The following is a 21,384-nucleotide window of genomic DNA, read 5'->3' on the forward strand; positions in this document are numbered from 1 at the left end:
AGAGGGTGCCCATCCCCCATCATCGCGGTCCATGCGATGAGTCCCCTGAGGGGAGGTCACCCACCTGCTGTCATTGGAGTCCCTGCATGCAGGGAGGGAGGGCCAGGCTACCCTGCCACTCCAGCCCCAAGGGCCATTACAAAAGGCTATTCAAGCACTCTTCAGGGGGTGGGATAGCTCTGTGGTTTGAGCATGGGCCTGCTAAACCCAGGGCTGTGAGTTCACTCCTTGAGGGGGCCATTTAGGGATCTAGAGCAAAACAATTTTTTTTTAAAAAAAAAGGCAGGGGGGTGGTGGTCGGTCCTGCCAAAAGGACAGGCGACTGGACTCAATGACTTCCCAAGTCCCTTCCAGTTCTACGAGACGTGTATCTCCACCCTTGAGACGGCTTCTTTTCCCAGCCACTTAAACATCTCCTAACCCCAAAATAAAATCATTCCTTTGAGCTCGGTGTGATTTCTTGTCCTACGGGGGCGGGGGGGGGGAGAACACAAATCAAAATGGGTGGGTGGTGGGATGGTGAGTGCCGCTGAAGGCACAGCTGGCCAATGATACTCCCTTGCCCACAGCAGATGGGCAGCTGAGGGAACCAGGCAGGTTGGGGGAGGGGGAATGCCACAGAAGGCACAGCTGGACAGCAAAACTCCCTGGTCCACAGAAGCCGCGTGGCTGAGGGAAACAGGTGGGGGGAGGGGCAGTGAAACTCCCTTGTCCCACCAAAAAAGACCATTCATTCATTACGGCACAGTATGATTTACTGGCATTATGGCAGATAAATACATGGGTAGCACGTGTGTTACAGATCATTCATAAAGGTGTTTTTTAAAGCATCCCCTATTGCTGAAGCCTGAGCGTGGCTAGTGGTACTAGACAGCTCTGAGTAAGCCCTGCCTATTGCCTCTACATCAGAATGCCATATAGACAGGAAACTCTCCCACCTTGATTCACATATTTTGTGCAAAATAGTGCAGGCTGTAATAATGGTGGGGACATGACTTTCAGAAACATTCAAACGGGTCAATAAACATCTGAACCTTGCTTTCAAATGTTCAAAGGTGCATTCCACGAACATTCTGCACTTGCTCAATCTGTATGTAGGGAATGTGGCAGAAGGAATGCAGTGCTGCTGAAGGCTGGGAGGAATGAGTCTCCCAGAGGTCATCTGCATGAGAATGCAAAAGGTGTGCATGTGTGATACCTTTTCAGGCAAAGCCTAATGGGTAGCAAGTAAGCCATGAGATTTGGTCTATTGTAAACATGTAGTTGTAAAATCACAATTTAAGCTGACACTTAATGTGGGAGTTGTGAAATCTCACCAATGCTCTGGGTTGTTGTGGGGGACAGGGCAGTCGCCTTAGCTGTGTAAGACATTGATTACACAGGGCTCCCTGGTTTAAAGCATTGTGAGAGAGAAGGGGAGGGGTACTGGTTGAGCCAGCTTGCTGAGTGCCTTGGCCCTGCCTGTGCCTTGGCCATATAGCTATAAGCCTGGCTTGACTAACCCTCCCCACCTGTTAAAAGATAGAGCTGGATACTAGGGTGTTTGTGAAACCCCACACTAGAGATACCAAGAGCTGAAATCACAGAGTGGCAGCTGAGGCCACACAGAGCTGAAATCACGGGGTTCTGCCTTAGGGCAGTCCCAAGCAGTGGGGTTAGGACAGGCGGACAACAGCAGGACCAGCAGGTGGCTGGTAGGAGCGGCAGCGACCGCTGGGTGACCGGGAGGAGCGGCAGCGGACGACGGCTGTAGGAGGGGCGGCGGCAGCAGATGACGGCGACCAGCGGGAGGCCGGTAGGAGCAGCGGCAGACGACAGCAACCGGCGGGCAGCCGGTAGGAGCGGCGGCGGACGACGGCGACGACTGGCAGACGGCTGGTGACAGCAAGGGGAGGCTACAGACAAGTGGACAGCTAGTATTGCCCTGGTGATGTATCTGTGGGCTTTGAGTTTGGGACTGCACCGCAGAGGGTGCACCCTGTAACTGTGTGTGTGTGGAAAAGGGCCAAGAGCCCCAGCAAGAGACTGGGTTCTACTGCATATGGGGATGGTATCTGGGTAAAAGGTGTTTTGTCTCTTCTGTGCTGAGATATACTGCATCTGTCGCTGTAACCTTGGGGTAGGTTACGGTCATTAAACAAGCCATTTCTATCTCAGACTCTGTGCTTGCGAGGGGCGGGGAGAACCACCTTACAGGCACCCAGCACAGGGGTGAACTTGTCCCAGGCCACTGGGTGGGGGCTCGAGCCGGTTGGTTGTATCCTTGATAGAAAAACCCCACAAGAGTTGAACCCGGCCCTTCTGGCAGGCATCTGGCGTTAACAGAAGGGTTACATGTAATTAAAGTTTTCCTTGCTGGGGTCCAGCGCTCTTGTGTAGGGTTTCATCAGACAGGGAAGCAGAGGGTAAGCAGGGTCACCCAATATAACAATGGGCTTCTCCATGTGCCATCAATCTTGATTTTCTGATCAGTGAAAAAGTCCCATCCAGGAGCTTTTGGTCCAAGTTTTGGAACATGCATGCATCGTGAACCCTCCCTGACCAGCCAATGGTGATGTCGACAAAACAACCTTTGAGATCTACCAACCCCGGCATGACCATGGAGAAGTACCCCTTTCGATTAATATACTCCTATGCCAGGTGGGCCGGGGCCATGATGGGGATGTGCGTGCCATCCATTGCCCCACCACAGTTAGGAAAGCCCGGGGCAGCAAAGCCATCCACTATGGCCTGTACATCTCCCAGGCTCACAGACTTCCTGAGGAGATGCCAACAGATTGCAGGGGCCACCTCCATCACCACAGTCCCCACTGTGGATCTGCCCACCCTGAAATAATTTGCCACTGACCAGTAACTGTCAGGGGTTGCCAACTTCCACAGTATGATTGCCGCTCACTTCTGTACCATTAAAGCCTGCCTCGTTTTGGTGTGGCTGTGCTGCTAGGCAGGCACCAGTGCATCACAAAGTTCCATAAGGGTGGACTTGCGCACGCAAAAGTTCCGCATCCGCTGTTGGTCATCCCAGGACTCCAAAACAATGTGATCCCACCCGTGTGTGCTGGTCTCTCAAGTCCAAAAATGCTGCTCCACTGTCATCAATGCAAACATGGCAGCCCTAGCTCAGCATTCTTGGTCCACAGTTGGCACAATTGTTCCAAAACGCCATCAGCATCAGCAGAAGCAGCAGCAGCATTAGGACAGAAAAGCGCCATCGAGCTTTGGAATTGAAGGGCAAATTGCGTGACAGCTTCTGTGGTTGCCGAAACGATCTCTGCTATGATTTGGATTGTTTGGGGATCCATGCTTGCTCTGGAATGCTGCAGCAGGAAACGGCGCGATCTCTCGTTCCTTTTTCGCCTGGTTACTGATGCAGTGAATTATGAGACAGTGATTGGAATTCTGGGATTCCAACATGAAACACCCACAAGCAATCGGGGCTAAGGCACTGTGGGATAGGTACCCACAATGCAGTGCTCATGCTGTCAAACTTGCATGGGGCGATGGGGATGCAGAGATTCGACACAGACAAAAGGTGGTTTGAATTTCAAGAAGCTTTGTGGACATTTTATTCGAATTCACGATATTGAGATTAAGTATTCGATTTTATTATATATCAAATTTATCTCATAGTGTAGACGCAGCCATAGGCTGATCTTCTCACTGGCACTAGCCCTTCAAAATTAACCAAGAAATAGCATTCCACACATGGAACAACTGCAGATCATTATTCGAGATAGTCACATGCAATTAGTATTTTCAGAATTTTTGCTCTAATATATTTGGTGAAAAGCGTGGAGAATAGTCAAGATTAGATTATAAACTGTTTCCTACCTTTCAGGATGAAGACACTGGACAAAAAGACACTTAGACTCAGGTGATTGGAAACAAAGATAAAGGCCAATGTCTTCAGAAACAGGAGCCCAAAGTTAGGATTCTAAATCTAGATTTTGGTATTGAAGGGTAGGATTTTTAAAATCCTTTAAGTGACATAGAGGCACAAGTCCCAGTTACTTCTTGCTTGTGTTCTCAGATCATACAGTAATTTTGGAAAATCCCACTATTAGGTAGCTAACTAAGGACTTTAGTCTGTTTTTGACACAGCTAGTCTTAAGAGAGGGGTTCATGCCACAGGCCTGTACACAGCAATTTCTATGTGGGTGGTGCTTTTTGTTGTAAATGGGGAACCCAATTTTTTTTAAATATAAAGGAGTTCAAAATAGTCATGTAATGTGTGTACATAAGAGAGGTTAATGAAAAATTTCAGTGGAAACAGTGATTGGTAAAATGATTTTGTTATCCCATACTACAATTTATATAGTAATGAAGGTTTTATAGAAATCACCTTCTGGAATCTTGTAACATCATAAGTAGAAAAAAAAATCCCTCCTCCCCCTCTCATTCCCATTACTAGCAGCCAGGGGCATACTGGGAAATATAGTCCCTACCCTGCTCCAGGGCCAGCTCTCTAGGCTGAGAGTTGGTTAAGGAACTGCAGTCCCAGAGTTCCTCATCATGCCCTGCAGAGTCTCTCTACACTGCACAGCAAAGAGGAATGAAGAGAAACCAGACCTGGGGGAGACAGGGGGTGCTTTTGCATGCTTTGAACACATAGCCTGTGTACAGGTCTGTGCTGCTACCATGTGGCCATGTCCACTTTTATTACACCACATTTTTTAAAAAATGGAATAGTTAGTGGTAACCGTACATTTTTTGAGTAAATGAAATGTACATATTTCTCTTTACATTGAAAAGACATGCCTTTTATTGATGATACTTTCAAATACCCACAGGAGTAGCTTGTCACTAATACAGTATTTTCACTGTCAAAACTGCAGCCACTATAAATTTGGTATGGCACATGACCAGCCACAGAAAAAATGCATTTGAGAACCACTGCCCTAGAGAATGGCTGTCACAATTTCTGATTTATCACTTTCCTGTTTTCTAATATTATTTCTGATTTATTTAAACAACACATTGATCCTGGAGGGGAATGATGAGATGGAACTTAAGCAATAGAAAGAACTTAAGTATGTGGAAAAATGTCAAATTTACCAACATTTATATGGCATCTTTCATCCAGAAAGACTCCGAAGAGGTAGACAAATCTATGCCCCAAGCAGAATAGATGTTCTAATGTGTACCTCTATGGAGTCCAATTCACTGCACTAGATTCTTCATACATCCAGTACTGGGTCCACAGAACATAGCACAAGTTCTGTAAGCAATTCCATTCAATTATGTCATTATCTTTCTGTTTACTCTTGTCTCTCACTCTTCCCTCCTTACTTTTAATTCTATGCTTCTTTGCCTTGCATTTGGCTATTTTGTAATGGGAACATTTATAATCTACTGATAGATTATAGAACGAATAGGTAGAATAAATCGACAAATGAATAAGAACCGGGTATGCTTCATGTCTTACATTGATTTTATCCTGGCTTCTGCAGTTCACTATGGTTTTTTGCTGCCCCCTACTCTCTGATTTCTGAATGATATTCTTTTGTTCAATAACTATGTGTTTGTTACACATGAGATCTAGCTGCAAATCTGCCAATTTCTCTGGGTTTGGCAGCTTTTGTTGAAAATTAAACATGATTGCATGACCATATTATTATTAAGTACTTGAAGAACATTTTAAGTAGCTTGGTGCATTCGTTAGCATTACTATCTTACCATTTGAGTCCTTTTTGTTCTGATAACCAAGGACTCTCTGATTACAACTTATTTAGATGAAAAAATCCTGTGGTCTAAAATATTAAATGCTAGTGAGGTGCGATCTCTCTTATTGAAGTGATAGAACAATTATTGGAGGGCAGGAATGACCCCAAAGCCAGCCCAACAGGGCCCAGCCGGTGGGTGAGGCCAACATGGCATGCTGACAGCAGGGCTTGGCTGGCAGGCAGTGGATGCTGTTTTCAATTGGTGCATGGGGCCCGGGAGGCACAGGGTCCAAGGCAACAGCTTTGCTTGCCTTGCCCTAAGGCCAGGTCTTTATGAGACTAATATCCATACCTACCAATTCCTACATTCACAATAAATGCATGCCGGCCTTAGAATAAATACTTTTAAAACACCCTGTTTCACATCTACAAAGAAAAAAACAACAAATGCTAATGCAAACAAACTGTTGGCAGTAAGCCTACAATAGCAGTTTTCATTTTATTTTCATTTTCAGACCCGTAAAATTTTCATATGGTTTTGCAGGCCATTTTGAAAATCCCAGAAATAGAAAACTACTGGTCTATGGGCTTGCACTGTTCAAATGATGTGTCAAGCAACCATGTCATTTTTCTCTGGCAACAATCTGGATTTGAATTACTCTTAGGATTGCTGCTAGCACCTGAGGTTACTATAGCACAGGTTGTACAGCTATTTCCTGGAGGAGCCTTTATTCAAGCATAGTCCCATTTTCTACTGTGCAAGTAATGACATAAGTAAGGGCTAACCAGGGCACACAAAGCCTTTTCCATTAGCAAGTTAAACAAATGTTTTAGAGGTATAGTGAGATGCTAGTATCCCCAACTTAGGTTTGACTCTACCGTCATTCCATTTTAAGCCGATTCTGTCTCTCTCTCTCTTTCTCTCTCTCATTCACAGACATGCACATGCATACCCCGTCCCAGACCAATCTTCTTGGAATATCACTGGTCTGTAAAATGTTTTGAGGTGAGGGATTAAAAGAAGATACAGAATTGGTGATCTTACTTTTTTGACCCCCCCACCCAATTTTTCTCTCGTCTAATTCCATTTTTAGGAACCTGATGGTTTTGATGAGGACTAGTGTTGAGTTTAGGCCAAATTATGTAATTATTAAAAATATGAACCCTACTTTATGAACTCTGAAGATTTAGTATCACATTATAATTCTGGAAAGCCCCAGTATGGATTTTACAAAATCTACACAGCTGCAATAGGGTGTTGCAAAGTGAAGATGGCCTCAGTGTGGACTTCTCAGACCTGTATGTTAGCAGAATTCGGCCCTAGGTTTTGGTGTTCTGTAGAAGCAATCATAAAATATTCTAAAGAATTGATAATCTTTAATCTCCGTACTTTTAGGTGGTAGACCAGTACCATCAGTATAGTGTGATACCATGTGATCTGGCCTCATTTCTGAAATATTCACCTTTAAGTAATTGGTTTTCATTTTCAAGCTTGTTTTAAAGCTCTAAGTCTGTTTTCCACCAATGCAATGCAGTTACACTGACAAAAAGCAGATGTAATGGAGCAGAAAGTCAAGCAAATTAGTGGAATCTGTACTTCTTTTTTTAACCACAAGAGGGAGTAATAATACTGAACATCTTTCCAGATTAAAAATAAATGAAGTAAAGCTCATTTGCTTGTCCTTAATGGCGGTTGTCATTTCAAAGAGTTTAACATAAAAAAATTTACTCAAAGTTTGAATTATTTCTATTGTTATTTATTTACCAAGGAAGCATAATTAAAATGTGAAGCTTTGTAGCATTACAATGTTTACACTTTTAGACTGTATGCTCTCCAGAACTGGATTTTTCATATTTTAAGTACTATCTACAGTTATGGAATTGTGTAAATAGCACATAAGTTATACAAATAGTGCTATTAAGATGATACAGAGCACATGCATAGGAGCTCTGATTTGATCTTGGATAATTCATGGCTTTGAGGCGCAAATTATGCCATTTTGGGCATTAGCAAAGTCTTTTCTCTTTCTCTGACAAGAGTATTGTGAGGAAGGCTAGGAAAGATTAGGAAAAAAGACCTTTTTGATGCAGGATTTTTGGCTTCCCACTTCGCTACACAGAGGTGCCCAACATGGGGGGTGGAGCACCCTCATCGCGTTGGGGGGCGCGGGGTCTTACGTTCAAGGGCCAGTTGACATGGCCCTTCAGTGTTGCGCAGTCGGGGGAGGCCAGCCCCGATTGACTTTGTGGGGGCTGCCCCCCCTCATTGCATTGGGGGGTGTTGTGAAGTGTGGGATCATAGTTGAAGGGCCAGTTGGAACAGTCCCTTCAGTTTTGCTCAGGTGGGGGTGGCAAGTCCCCAAAATGTTTAATGCTAGGGGTAGATTTCCCCCCAGCAACAGCAAACCCACAAAAACCTTTCCGGCCCTCAGAGCCCACACCGTGCACAAACCAGGACATGGTGATGTCTGAAATCATGGACCGCACTGAACAGCAGGTATGTCCTTTTATATGGTTGGAGACCAGACACATGATGTGATCGGGTGTGGGAAAGACCATGACTGCATGGTGCCTGTGCGGGAGTTGGGGGCTGCCCCTGTACAAATGTAAACCACAGAAATTTCTTGGCCTCTCATACAAGCATGACCCCCACAGCCTAGCTGTCACATGGTGCGGTGGGGCAGACGCTGGCACCAGTGCTGGAAAAAAAAATCCAAGCACTCAGTTTATAGAACTATGAACTCTATGTTGGGGCTGTGTTTAATTGGTAGATGGCCCACTGTGCTGATAGCAAAGAAAGAAAGAAACTTCTCGGCCTCTCTTACAAGCATGATCCCACAGGCTAGCCACCACAGGCTTCCTAGTGCTGACTTCAATTTTGCACGCTTCCTGTTACCTAATTCCTACGCACCTGGAGAGCAGTGGAAATGGAAGCGGCCAGAGTGGACAACTGCGGAGCATTGTGTGATACATACAGGACACCTCTTGAGGCTAATGAAGTCTATTAAAAGACATGGCTTTTCCACACTAGCATAAATTGGAACTTTTAAATTCCAACCTGACACTATGTCGAGTCACTTCTAACAGTGTTATAATATTGACCTTAGCGATGCCTAAAATTGACCTAATGGTAATTACAGTGAAGACGGTCACATTGTAAAATCGAGCTAATTGCCTTAAATTTGACTTTACCATGTAGCGAAGACATAGCCTAAGTTACACCTGGATGACTATTACACCAAGGGCTTGCTCTGGCTATCCCTTGCTCCTGAAGTAGAGAGGTACTCTTGCCATATCCTCTTTAGCAGAGGCCAGTTTGAGATTGGTATTAAAGTACTATGCAGGTTCTGCACTACCTGGGGAATCCCCAAGTAACCATTTATGATGGCTTTCTGGCTACAATGGACTTCCAAAGCATCGCAAAGCAGCCAGTTCATAGGGGGTCACACAGTTTCATAGATTTTAAGGCTATCATTATCACTATCATCTAGTCTGAATTGCTGAAGAACACAGACATGGACTTCCACATCGTGATTCCTGCAACAGTAGACTTCTTTTTTCCTGTTATGGAAATGACCACCACCAAGCCTATTAAATGTGGGTATCCTAGCCAGGTGGGAAAAACCACAGAGTTGCAGCAAATGGGCCCAGACCTCCAACAAAGAGTCAAATCATAATGAAGATATAATTACAGTGCTGCTCTGTTTGATGCCTGTACTAATAGTTTAGGCCTAATCCATTTTTGGGTTCTTGATAGTAACCTTGAAATAGGGAACTCCATCACACAGATTAGAGTGACACTGAAGATTGGGACAAGATTAGAGAACATGGGCAGTACAAAGATTTGAGGGGCAAAGGTGACAGTGGTGTGAAAAAGAAAATTGCACAAGCTGAAGAAAAGTTAAAAGGAGTGTTAATTTCCACTCAAGATCATCAACCGCATTTGTCAGTTTTGAGTAATTCTTCCTTTATTTTATTGCACATTGTGTAAAACCACTTACTGTTAAAGGCTCTATAAATGGGAGATTTGAGGGCTAATATGTTCCCTGCCCTTCCTTCTTACTTGCTGAATATTATTAAGGGTTTGTCTGGATTTGGCACAGATTAAATATTCATCATACTCCAAGGCAGAACAGCAGAAAAACATCTTTCACTTTTAGTTTGTTTTTTATTAAGACTCTAAATATGAACGATATGTGACTTTATATGCGAGTTTCATAACCTTGCCAATGATTTGTCATGGATATATTTATAAAAAATTATCTCTACCATAAATAGTAAAATCATGGTCTACTGGCCTTAGACTTTCCAGACTTCAGTGAATTCTCACAAAGAAGCATTTTGCATCTCAACATTTATGTTGACTAGATATTGCTGTTCTAGATAGCAGTTTTTTTCCTCTAAGGTTTGGATGAAATGCTATTTTATGCTACATTTTAAAGTTGTACAACAAGGTAGCTTCTTGATATAGCTACAGGAAATGCTCTGGTTTTCCAGTGTTGAAATACCACAAGGCAAACTGAATTGTGCCTTAAACTCTAAGTCAGAGGGCTAAAGTTTCCTCCACAGTTAATGTTAACCCAAGCAGAAGCTGTTGACTGTTTTCTTTCAGGTGAAACTCAATGTCTCAAAATGGGGAAATTCAAATTAAAGCAAAGGAAACAAAAGGCTAATGTCCCAAAACCAGAGGTTTGGTGGTACCATCTGCTTTCTATTCAACAGCTCAGGCATTAGGGCCAGAGCTGTCCCATCCAGCCGCCCCGGACCCATGCTTTTGGGGGCCCTGCCGTAGCCACCACAATTGTCCTATGGACCAAGGTCCAGGCATGGCAGAGGCCATAGAGATCACCCCCTCACCACTTACTAGATGGGCAGTGGGAGCTTGGCAGGTTGTTCTGCTCCATGCTGCCCTCCTGGTCTTCTGTGCCTAGCTTCTCTGCGACATCGGGAAGAGGAGCTGAGAGGGCAGTGCAGCATAGGGCTGCTAGAGCTCCCATTACCCACATGCTGGTGGGGAAAGGGAAGGTGGCAATCCCCTGGGTGGCATTGCTCTGGGGAGGAGAGCAGGGGTGGAGCTGTGAAAGAGACAGGGTCTGCAGCCTGGCAGGGGTCAGTTCCCCAGACCCCACACCTGGGGCACTGGTGGTGGGGAGAGGTTGGCCCAGGCCCTGTCTTTTCCTTCAGGATGGCCCTGATAAGGGCATTCACCTGGGATACAGAAAACCCAGGTTCAAATCTCCACTTTAGAACAAGGACTTGAACCAGGTCTCCCCAATAACTATTCTAATTATTGGCTATTCGGGGTGGACTTTGCTCAGTCTCTCCAAATGCATCTGGTCCCCTTTTCCTAAATAAATATTCCTTGGTTCAAGTACAAGAACCTACATGTCCTCCCTTCTGACCAAATGAGTTCTAGTAATTTACACAACGTGGAACAGCTTCAACATGACAGTTGTATGAAAGGCAATCCAGAATACCTAAAAGTGGTAATTAAGGAGTTCGCTCAAGAGAAAGAAAATCTTTGTTCAAATCACTGCTTTAAAGTGAGGTTTCCACTTCCCTGCTAAGTATCTTAATCACCAAGCTATTCATTATATGGGAAAACACTTATAACCACTCCTCCTTTGGTTTTGTAAATAATGCCTAAATCCCCTTGTGAATCTAGTCCCCAACTTTACATATTTCATTTTCATAATGTCAAAATATGAAAACATACTAATTTCAGATGAAATGATTCACTGAATTTTACAAAAATTTTCAGTGTTTTGGTTGACCAGAATCTGCCATTTTAGTGATTTTTGGAGGATTTCCAGATCCCATAATTCATTGACAATTCAGAGATATCACTGACAGCCTCTTTACACGTTTTCAATCTTTTCCCCAGTGACTTGGCCTTCACATGATTTTTTATTATTAATTAATTTATTTATTATTATTTCATTCTTTTCCTTTGGGATCTGAGATGTTACAATGTTTCATTCATTGTTTCTGATCTTTGTCAGTATTAACAGTTTCTTGTGTTATTAGTTTGTTAGCAGCTCTTGAAAGAATTCCACCCGTTGTTCTTTTCCATTGTTTAATGTATTGCCCTGTTTTGTCTTTAATAGGCTCTCCAGATGGTGTAAATTCACCCGCTGGAATCCTCTTGAGTTGATAAAGTATTTTACAGTCTCTTCTTTCAGCATCAGGTTCAGTTTCTTTGGCAATGTTACCTCTCTACCTCTACTTGTGTCTTCTAAGGCTGATTTTTTTTTCTTTCTATTTGATTTAACACACATTTTTGCTGCTTCTTTTTCTGAAAGGCTACCTCTACACTAGAAGCATCTGTCAATAGAGCGCATCTACACACAAAAGCACATCAGCAGGGCAATTCACCCTGTTGACGGAGAGCAGCCAGACTGCCCAGCCCTCTGTTGACAGAACAGCTGAGCAGAAGCTCTGCAAACAGGGCTGCCTGGTGAACCAGAAGCCCTCCCTGTTGACAGAAGTGTCTACACTGCACTTCTGCTGACAGAACTCTGCTGACAGAGCATTATTCCTCAGATTTTCAAGGAACAATGCTGTCAAGACAAAGGCAGAGTTCGGACGAGACTCTGTTGACAGAACACTTTATGGCTATGTCTGCACCTACAAAAAACTTGGAAATGGCCATGCTAATGGCCAAATCAAAGAATACCCATGAGGTGCTGAAATGAATATTCAGCACCTCATTAGCATGCCGCCAGCTGCGGCTTTGCTCGCCCATGGCTTGTCTTTTTGAATAGCTGTCAGCTGATAGGAATAAGTGGATTTCAATGTTGGCAGGGTCCTTTCAAAGAGGACCCCCATGCAGACGAACCATGGGGGAGCAAACTGCGGCACTTTCAAAGTGCCATGGCTGCTTGCATGCTAATGAGGCACTGAATATTCATTTCAGTGCCTCATTAGCATTCTTTGATTAGGCCACTAGCATAGCCATTTCCAAGTTTTTTGTAAGGGTAGACATAACCTATGTGTGCAGATGCTCCCTGAGTTATGTTCACAGAAGGCCCCTTCTGTCTAGAAAACTCTCTAGTGTAGACACAACCAAAGTGTTTTTGAGTAACTGATGTTTACTTTGGTTTGTCTCCTTTTTTTCCACACAGCTCCTTCACTTATTCAGGGTTAAAGTTAGCTTGTCTAGAAAGCAACTGGTTATGTGCCACGTCTGTCATTGTGACGGGTGTCCACCCTACACATGATTGAGAGGGTTGAGGTGGCCAGGTTGGCCAGTTAACATCACATGCTGTACCTTGAGGAGAAGCCAGGAGCCAGCAGGCCCAGCTGGGCAGGAATAGGTGGGCCCAATAAAGCCAAGCAACTACCAACCAAAAAGGACTGTGGTTGAGAGAGGGCAGTCACCCCTTGGGAAGAGGGGTCTAGGAACTGGTACACCCAGCGAGAAGGGGAGCTAGATTGGTAGGAAGCAGACCAAGGAAGGAGCTGTGAAGGTAGAGAAAGGATTATCAGAGCTGTTGAGCTGAGGGTCCCTGAACTAGAACCCAGAAAAGAGAGGAGGCTTAAGTTTCCCTACCAGCCCTTATGAGCTGTGTCTACACTTCATTCCCCTTTTGGAGGAGGAATGCAAATGAGGGAGATCAAAATGCAAATGAAGCTTTGATTTACTAATCTTGCACTTCATTTGCATAATCTTGCACCATCTCATTTCCTGCTGAAAACAAAACCAGCTGTGTAGACGGGGTTCCATCGGAAAAAAAGACCCATTTTCGAAAGAACCCTTCTTCCTATTTTGTTTCAGAAAGAAAGGTTCTTTTGAAAATGGTGCTTTTTCCCCAAAGAAACCCCATCTACATGGTTATTTTTGTTTTCAGAAAAGTGTCTTCTGGAAACATGATTGCATGAGATTATGCAAATGAAGCACAAGATTTGTAAATCAGCACTTCATTTGCATTTTTATCTCCTTCATTTGCATTCCTCCTTGGAAAGGGAAATGCAGTGTAGGCATAGTCAGTGTGGGGCATGGTACTAAGGCAATGAATGGGAAGACTGCCTAGAACTGCTGACAGATTAAACCCCCAAAAGGAAAACATTGAGTGACCTAGCTGGAGAACTAAGTAGTGAAGAGACTATTGTAGACTCTGGAGCAAAATAAACTGGAGACCAGAGATGGCACAATGGCATGTAAACTGCAGAAGAGTATCTTGTTCCTCTAGATCATGGTTTCCCAAACTGGGGGGCATGAAGAAATTCCAGGGAGGGCACGAGGCAACCTAGCCCCCCACATCATTCCTGCCATCTGGAGAAAGATTTGGCCTTTGCTTCTAGCTCTCATCTCTCTTGTTTTGGTGTGGTTTGGTTTGATTTGGTTTGGTTTGAGCATACTGAAGAAAACTAGGTATTGAGCATCTCTCCCTTCTTATCATCTTCTCATCCCAGCTTACCAGCTCACCCTCTTCATCAAGCAGTAGACTCACAACATCCTTGACCTTCCTCTTCTGTCTGATATAGTTGAAGAACCTCTTCATGTGGTCTGTAATACTCCTCACCACTGGGACTCACTCTTTGCCTTGGCTTTCCTGATTTTTCTATTCCTACACATGCTTTTTTAGTGGCATGTGCCTCCTTCCATTTGCTGTATATATCCTTTAGTTCTTTTGACAGTTAGACAGATCTTGGTGCAGCCACACTGGCCTCCTGAGGTGGCTTTTATTTTTCCTGTGTGTCAGAATAGTTTGATATCGAGCCGGTAGCACTACATCTGTTGAGAACTGCCTGCCCCATTTAAATACCTCTGCTTGAATGACAAGTGACAAATGTATTAGTAGAAATGTAATTTGTTTCATATTTTTGTTCAGCACGTATTGCTGCTTTCTCTCTTGAAAATTAAAAAAGATGGGAAAAAAACCATGATGGGCCCTCATTTTCCAGTAAGCCCATTTCACAGCTGTATTTCTGGTACCTATTACTAGACATTTAAACTTTCAGAAACCTCGAATGAAAACATGCTGATAAAAATGGCTTGTGTCATTTATGGAATTTGCTTACTTCTCAAACACCACAATGTATGCAGCAATTATGCTATTTTTATTTTATTTTGGCATTTCATATTAAGATGTAAACTGCAAGAATTAAATCACAATAACCCTGGCACAAAAATGACAATTTTTCTAAAGATTAAGTATTTATGCAACAATAAAATATAACTGACAGGCAATGGAACACCTACCTTTTTTATTCTACGGTCATTATAGCAAAGTAACTCAGAAAACAATGGTTGATCCAAGAATACATCTTTCTAATGCGGAATTAAATTCTATCAATTGTTCATGAATGTTTTCAGTTGATAGGCTCAACATGTTTGCAAGATTTCATGAATTTAACCAATGTTATTAATCTGTATGAATACTTCACCATAAATAGTAATTAACTGGTTAATATGTTCTTTTTAACCAGTAGTAATGCCTAACTAGTTCTCCTCTGTCCAGATTTCTCTAAAGGCCCTTAAAAACCAGGTAAGAATGAAAATGAATATATAGCTTCTGGCTATTTCTTAGTAACCAAGTAAAAATTAGGCAAGCATTCAACATTCTAATCAGTTTAAATAGATACGGTTCCCACACTATTATGAGGTTAGGAAGAACAATAAGTAATTGTGTACAATTCCAAAACAGAGAGAAAACATCTAAAGGTATTCAAAGCTAACCTAATGAAAAGTAATAAGCTATTTTATTCTGACTAAAAATAAAGTTGCTGTGAAAATATTACATATTTTCTTGTAAACACTTTATACTTGACTTTATTTAACTTACAGCCAGTTGTTAAATATTATATGCTACTATTTAATTTGATAACAAAGGCTTTATATGCTAAGAGCCATCTGTTGCAGTGAAATTCATTTTCTGAAATCCAGAAAATATAAAATAAAAGTAAGTCTTTGTCAATTATGTGCCCATAATAAAGTATGAGTCAGCTGAAAGGATTTCTAGCACAGGGATGTAATTTACATTGGAAGTGGTCCAATAAGAATTTTCTCTAGTGTGTTTGAACTAATTCTAAATATGGTTATCCCAGTGACCCAATGTGATAAATACTTTCTCAAATGAGAGATAAAAATGTCTTTATGATGTAGTCTTTTCATATTGAAAGTAACTTCTAGTAACTTTTATAAGGCATTTCACAGGCTTGTATCGCAAAAATATTCCTTGCATTTATATGGTGAAATCACTAATGCAATTATATGGCAAATTGAGCATTGGCTACAAAAATAAAAGGAATTGAAATGTTTTCCCACACTCCAGTGAAAAAAAAGTATATCTCCAGATGCTATGAATTAAGGCATTCAAGGGCAAACCCAGCACCCTCTTCCACAACTGCTGAAGCTCCCATGTAGCAGAAATGCTCTGGCTCCATTGTGTTTTGGAGAGGGGGAACAAGAGGGGGGTTGATTTGTGGAAACACATGAAAGTTTGCACAGTTCTGCACACACTCTAAAATTTTACTTGAAAAGGTTCTGCAGTTCTTCATGTATATGGACCTCTAACATGTTGGCTGAGTCTACACTAGGAACTAACTTTGAAGTTAACGTTGAAGTTAGGCACAAAGTTAGGCACTAGTTAGAAGTAGCCAGCAGAGAGTCTACACACATTTTCCCTTACTTCAAAGTGAATTCAGAAATAGGGAGCCCAATTTCAAAGCACTCATTCCTTTCCCAGGAATGAAGTAGTGCCCTACTTCAAACTTTAGCTTCGAAGTAGGGTGTGTGTAAGCTGCTCATCTTTGAAGTTGCTTACTAAGCAGCTTTGAAGTAATTTTTGTAGCATAGACACAGACGTTTTATAAGAATCTGGTTTCTTAGCAATAGTCCATACTGTGGAGGTATACATTTGAGGTCCATCAATGCTAAAAATTGTGTGATAACATATTTAAAATGTAATATTTAATAACCCCCATTTTAAAAAAGTTTCATTTTCCCCCATTTCTCTTAAGAGATCTAAGCTCTATGCCATACAGACCTGACACTACTACAGTCTGAACCTAAGAAGATGCTGGCTGAAGACCCATCTCTAACTGCAGCTCATTTGTCTTTGAATGGTTTCTATGGCGTTACCCATCAAACTCAGAAAATTAGATACAGTTGAGATACTCACTTTTTGCCCTTTTACTCCACTGCAGTCACATTTTCCACAGCCAGAACAAGCCTGTGAATTAAAGAAACAGGAATTAAAATCTTGCATTTTGTGAAAGTTGCAATACATAACATATATTTGGCTAAGAGATTTGGAGTGTTTGATATCTGATACATTAAAAACCGCTGTTAAACACACTCAGCACAGAACACTGAGCAATGAGCTCCAGTGATGAACTCATATTAAGTTAGTGTGTATGTATCCCCCAATTTTCTCCTTATTTTTTTGCTCATGATAGTAGATAAAAGGGTTCTCCCGTAAAAACAACAATGGTTTCAGCTTTTACCAGAAAATTACTTGTTAGATTATTTTGAAGACTGGAAATTATTTGAATCTTTATTTCTTGGCATGCTATTTAAAAGTGGCTCATTTCTAACAGGATGTATGCTCACTGTGCATCTGGTAAAATTAAGGTCCCATTTTAGAACTATGCAGGGACTCTCAGACTTATCAGTTGGTATTGAGAGCATTCAAAAGTTTAATAGAGTGTTAAAGAAAAAGCACACCATAGTTTTAAAGCCTGATCTATAATCTATTATCTTGTTTGTAAATGGAAGGCACTCTCTGTAAATGTGTTCCCCTGGTTTGAGGATGGAGGGATTGTGCAAGCTAAGTTTTTTTTATGGTTAATTTTCTACTACTCGCAGGGAAAATGGCATACTTACAGAATGTTTAATGCTTTTAGAAAGAGAGAGCATTTTTGTGTCTGTATACTTACAGTAAACTATTGTCCATTAGACTTACTAATATTAGTTCCCTGAAACACGCAAGTGTCATTAGCATTCTCGTGATAATGGTAAGGCAACATTTTTTAACAAGGAACTAAAACATTTGTCTCATTGCCATAGTAAGCTGTTATATAAACAAGTTCATCTGCACATATATTTTATGAAGTTAAATCTGAACAACAGCTTCCAAGACAGTAAGATGTTCTTAATTTCACATACTGGAAATGGAAACAACTGCCAATGTTTATTGGCAGAGCACTGACTAACTCCACATATTACAAGACTGTCTCTTAAACTTACTACTTACATGCTGTTTCCATTGTCCCATGTTTTTTATAACCTTTATACCATTTAAGTTAATCTCTAAAATATGAAATAGTTTCTATTTATTAATAGCATGTTGATTGTAGTAATGGCATTCATGTAAAATATAAGTAAAATATGTATCATTCTTAAAATATTTTAAAGGTAAACTTTAAAGCAAAGGAAGACTATAAAAGCCCTTCTGAGCTTGATATGATAACTCTTTAGGGCAGAACAATTGTACTGAATTTGTGCACTGGACAAACCACTACCATCTTTACCAAACGTTTAGGATATGATGAGAAGCAGACAGCTTATGCTCCCGTATTCTCTCATTTTATCTTGGCAGAGGAAAGGAAGCTGACGATCAATGACTCAGCTAGTCAGGACATTATGTGACAAAACCTTTTAAGCATCACCGACCCATCCCCAGCAGAGGGAGACAAGGACTTACTTAGAGATCCCAGATGCTTGAAGAGAAGACTTTCAGACAGTTTCTACAAAATCTTTCATTTCTTTACATGAACCACAAGCTAGAGAATATGGTTGGGGAGATGTTTTCTTCTCAGTCAGTGGCAACTAAAAGCATAGTTTCTAGGACATTGGGGGCCAAAGCCTCTTTACAAAGTAAGGTCGAACTACAGTAATATTCTGGCACGTAAGGGAACTGGTAAACCAGACAGGCTGGTGCACTCTGGCTGCTAGTTAAAGGATTATGGCTTCATTGTGTCACCAAAGCTATTGCACGCAACCAGAGCATACCAACATCTCGCACATTATCTTTTCTCCTTTGCCCTAGCTGGTTATGAAACAATAGAGGAATGGTTCTGTGGCTATAACACCCCCTGAAGCTGCTATGTCTTTAGTGCGTGGTAGGAATAAACACTGAGGCTATGGCTACACTAGAACCATCTGTTGACGGAGTGCGACTACACACTAAATCAGATCAAAAGAACGCCTGGCTGCTCTCTCGACAAAACAGCCAGCTGGAAGCACAGCAAATAGGGCTGCCCAGTGTCCCAGAAGCCCTGTCAGTCAAACAGAACGTCCCCAGAGCATCCTCACAGCTTTTTTATCAACAGACTCTGTTGACAAAGGTGATCTTCCTCATCTGGAAGAGGCAGAAGTGCCAAGTTTTGTCAAAAGACTGTTGACAAAATTTATTTTGCGTGTGGATGTGTGTCGAGTTTTGTTAACAAAACTCCATTTTTGTCAACAAACTCCCTAGTGCAGCCACAGCCTGAATATTTGCTATTGCAGATAATCTGACCCACCCCAGTCCTAAAATAGAAAAACATGGAGGTGTTTTCTGTGGTAGTTACAGAAGCTGCATCTCCCGCCTGAGTTTCCAGAATAACGCACAACTCTCTCAAGCCAAACCTATCCTGATTCTACTTTCTTTCAGCTCTCAGCATGGGTGGGGATTGGGGAACCACAACTAAAGTATGTAATCCAATTCAAATAACAATAAAACCTCCTGTGAGGGCCAAACAAAATATGCTACTCATCAAAGTTAAACAGTAGAGCAATATATACATATATATATATAGAGAGAGAGAGAGAGTAACCTACTATTTTACCTCTGTAAATATGGCCTTTTAAAAATTAAAATGATTCAGTCATATGTAATATTGACAGTAATTTCAAGTTACCTGTTAATTTTTGTAACTCTGAAGTTTTTTTTTTTTTTTTTTAACACATTGAGCTTCTTGTTTTCTCAATAACCCACCTGTCACATTCAAGGAAAACCCAAGGTGATTCTCTGAAAAATGTTTTTGTGATATTTCAGCATCCCACTACTATATTATATTAGAAACTGAGACAAGAGATGAAAAGCAACACTGAGTTCAATGACAGTAAATGATAAACAGTAGGGATATAACTGAGTTCAGTAACTGAAATGGGACATGGTAGGGAACTGGTTTAATCAGAGAAAAATGCCTCCTGAATACCAACGTTACTGGCCAGAGCACTTGATCTCTCTTTCCTTTCCTCCCTGAGAAAACGAGCTCTCCCATATCAATTACTGAACTTATTTAACCCCATTTAATTTGTCAGAACAGCTGAGGTCACTGTAAAGGATTCCTGACTACAAGTCATACTTCCTTATCCAGCATCATTTAAAATGTTATCAGAATGACCAACACATCCCTTAGACTCAAAATATTTCAATAGCACCTGGTAATGTAATTAAAGCTAAAGTACATCTGGATTCTTTAAAAACCTTTGTTTCCAAGTTAATTTTTAACTATTGCTATGGTCTAATATTTTACATGTGCAGGTTAAGAAAATAATTATTACTCTTTTTTTTAAAAAAAAGTGGGGGAGAGTGTTTTAGAATGGCCATAAGAATAGATGTATGATTTGCTATACCTATTTTGTGCTCCTGCAAATAAAACTACCTTAAAACTTTCCTGTCAAACTGTAATTTAAAAATTCTAAAATATTTAACATGGAATTATAGTTAGGAGGTTTTTTTGTTTTTTTAAATTTGGATGGTGGCAGTGACTAATCCCCAGGGTCAGGGAAGCTGTGACCTGGGGGAGCTTTTTAAAGTGGAACCTTTAGAGGCGAAGTATTTTTAAGGTTTGTCAGGCTCCCACCTTCTGCACTCGGAGTGTCAGAGTGGGGAGGCAGCCCTGCCACCATGTTTCTAGCAAAGAAGGTTTGTGTTTAATTCAGAGCTTTCTTTGCCCATCTATATAGGTCAGGGGTTCCCAAATTTCATTGCACCACAACCTCCTCCTGATACAAAAAATACACAAACCCTGAGGGGGGCCAAAGCCTGAGTCGATCTGAATCCCAATGCTCCAGGAGAGGGAGTCAACCCCCAAGCCAGGGCCATTCCTTGGGGCCTGCAGGGAACAGGACAAGCCCCATTGTGCCCCAGGTCCCACCCTTGCCCTGCCTCTTCCCACCCCTGCTCCACCCTCGTCACCACCTTCTCCAGCTGTGGCCCTGCCTACAGTCCCACCGTGTGCTGCCCATTCCAGAGGGCTTCCCTGTCTGAACCAAAACCTGTTCAATCACCCTGGCCCCAGTCCACAACCTATTTTACTCATTTCTGATAGAGCCATCTCCCCACAGCCCAAGACCAGAGAAGTTCTGTCCCCACATCACAGAGCTGGAGAGCTCCCCCAATCCCAGGGTCACAGCAGGGATTTGAGTGCTAGGAGTTCCCCTGTGAACCTCTCCACTTCTGCCAGGAAGCTGAGTTGGGGCACTGGGATTTCTCCAACTCCTCCTGCCTGCCATTTCTATTAGAGAGCAGGGTGCAGGTGCAGGGGGCTTCCTGTCTACCCTGTGGCTTCTGTTGGGGACAGCTGGGAAGTGCTGGTGGCTTCCCCTGCCACTCCATGGCTACTGCTGGGGACACATAGGGAATGTGGGGGGGCTTTCCCAGCTAACCAGTGACACCTGCTTGGGACACACTGGGGGCATCAGGGCTTTGGTGGTTTGCTGTCCTGTTTGCTGACCAGTGCTGCTCCTGGGGATGAGTGTTGGAGTTTGGATGCTTACCCCACC

At 42.3% G+C, this 21,384-nt stretch overlaps 1 protein-coding gene across 5 annotated transcripts in view; it reads right to left on the bottom strand.

Moving 5' to 3' along the window:
- The window catches only part of COL4A1 (collagen type IV alpha 1 chain), a 240,395-nt gene that overhangs the window by 131,484 nt on the left and 87,527 nt on the right, over positions 1 to 21,384 (bottom strand). For all 5 annotated transcript variants that reach the window (XM_074990147.1, XM_074990120.1, XM_074990128.1 and 2 more), the window contains one exon: positions 16,790 to 16,840. Coding sequence is in view for 3 of the 5 variants with exons in the window: in XM_074990120.1 (XP_074846221.1) it covers positions 16,790 to 16,840 (51 nt within the window). In the remaining 2 variants the exon portion in view is untranslated. The remainder of the gene's footprint in view (positions 1 to 16,789; positions 16,841 to 21,384) is intronic.

The sequence above is a fragment of the Carettochelys insculpta genome, chromosome 1 (genome assembly GCF_033958435.1).
Source record: "Carettochelys insculpta isolate YL-2023 chromosome 1, ASM3395843v1, whole genome shotgun sequence".
NCBI classification, from domain to species: Eukaryota; Metazoa; Chordata; order Testudines; family Carettochelyidae; genus Carettochelys; species Carettochelys insculpta.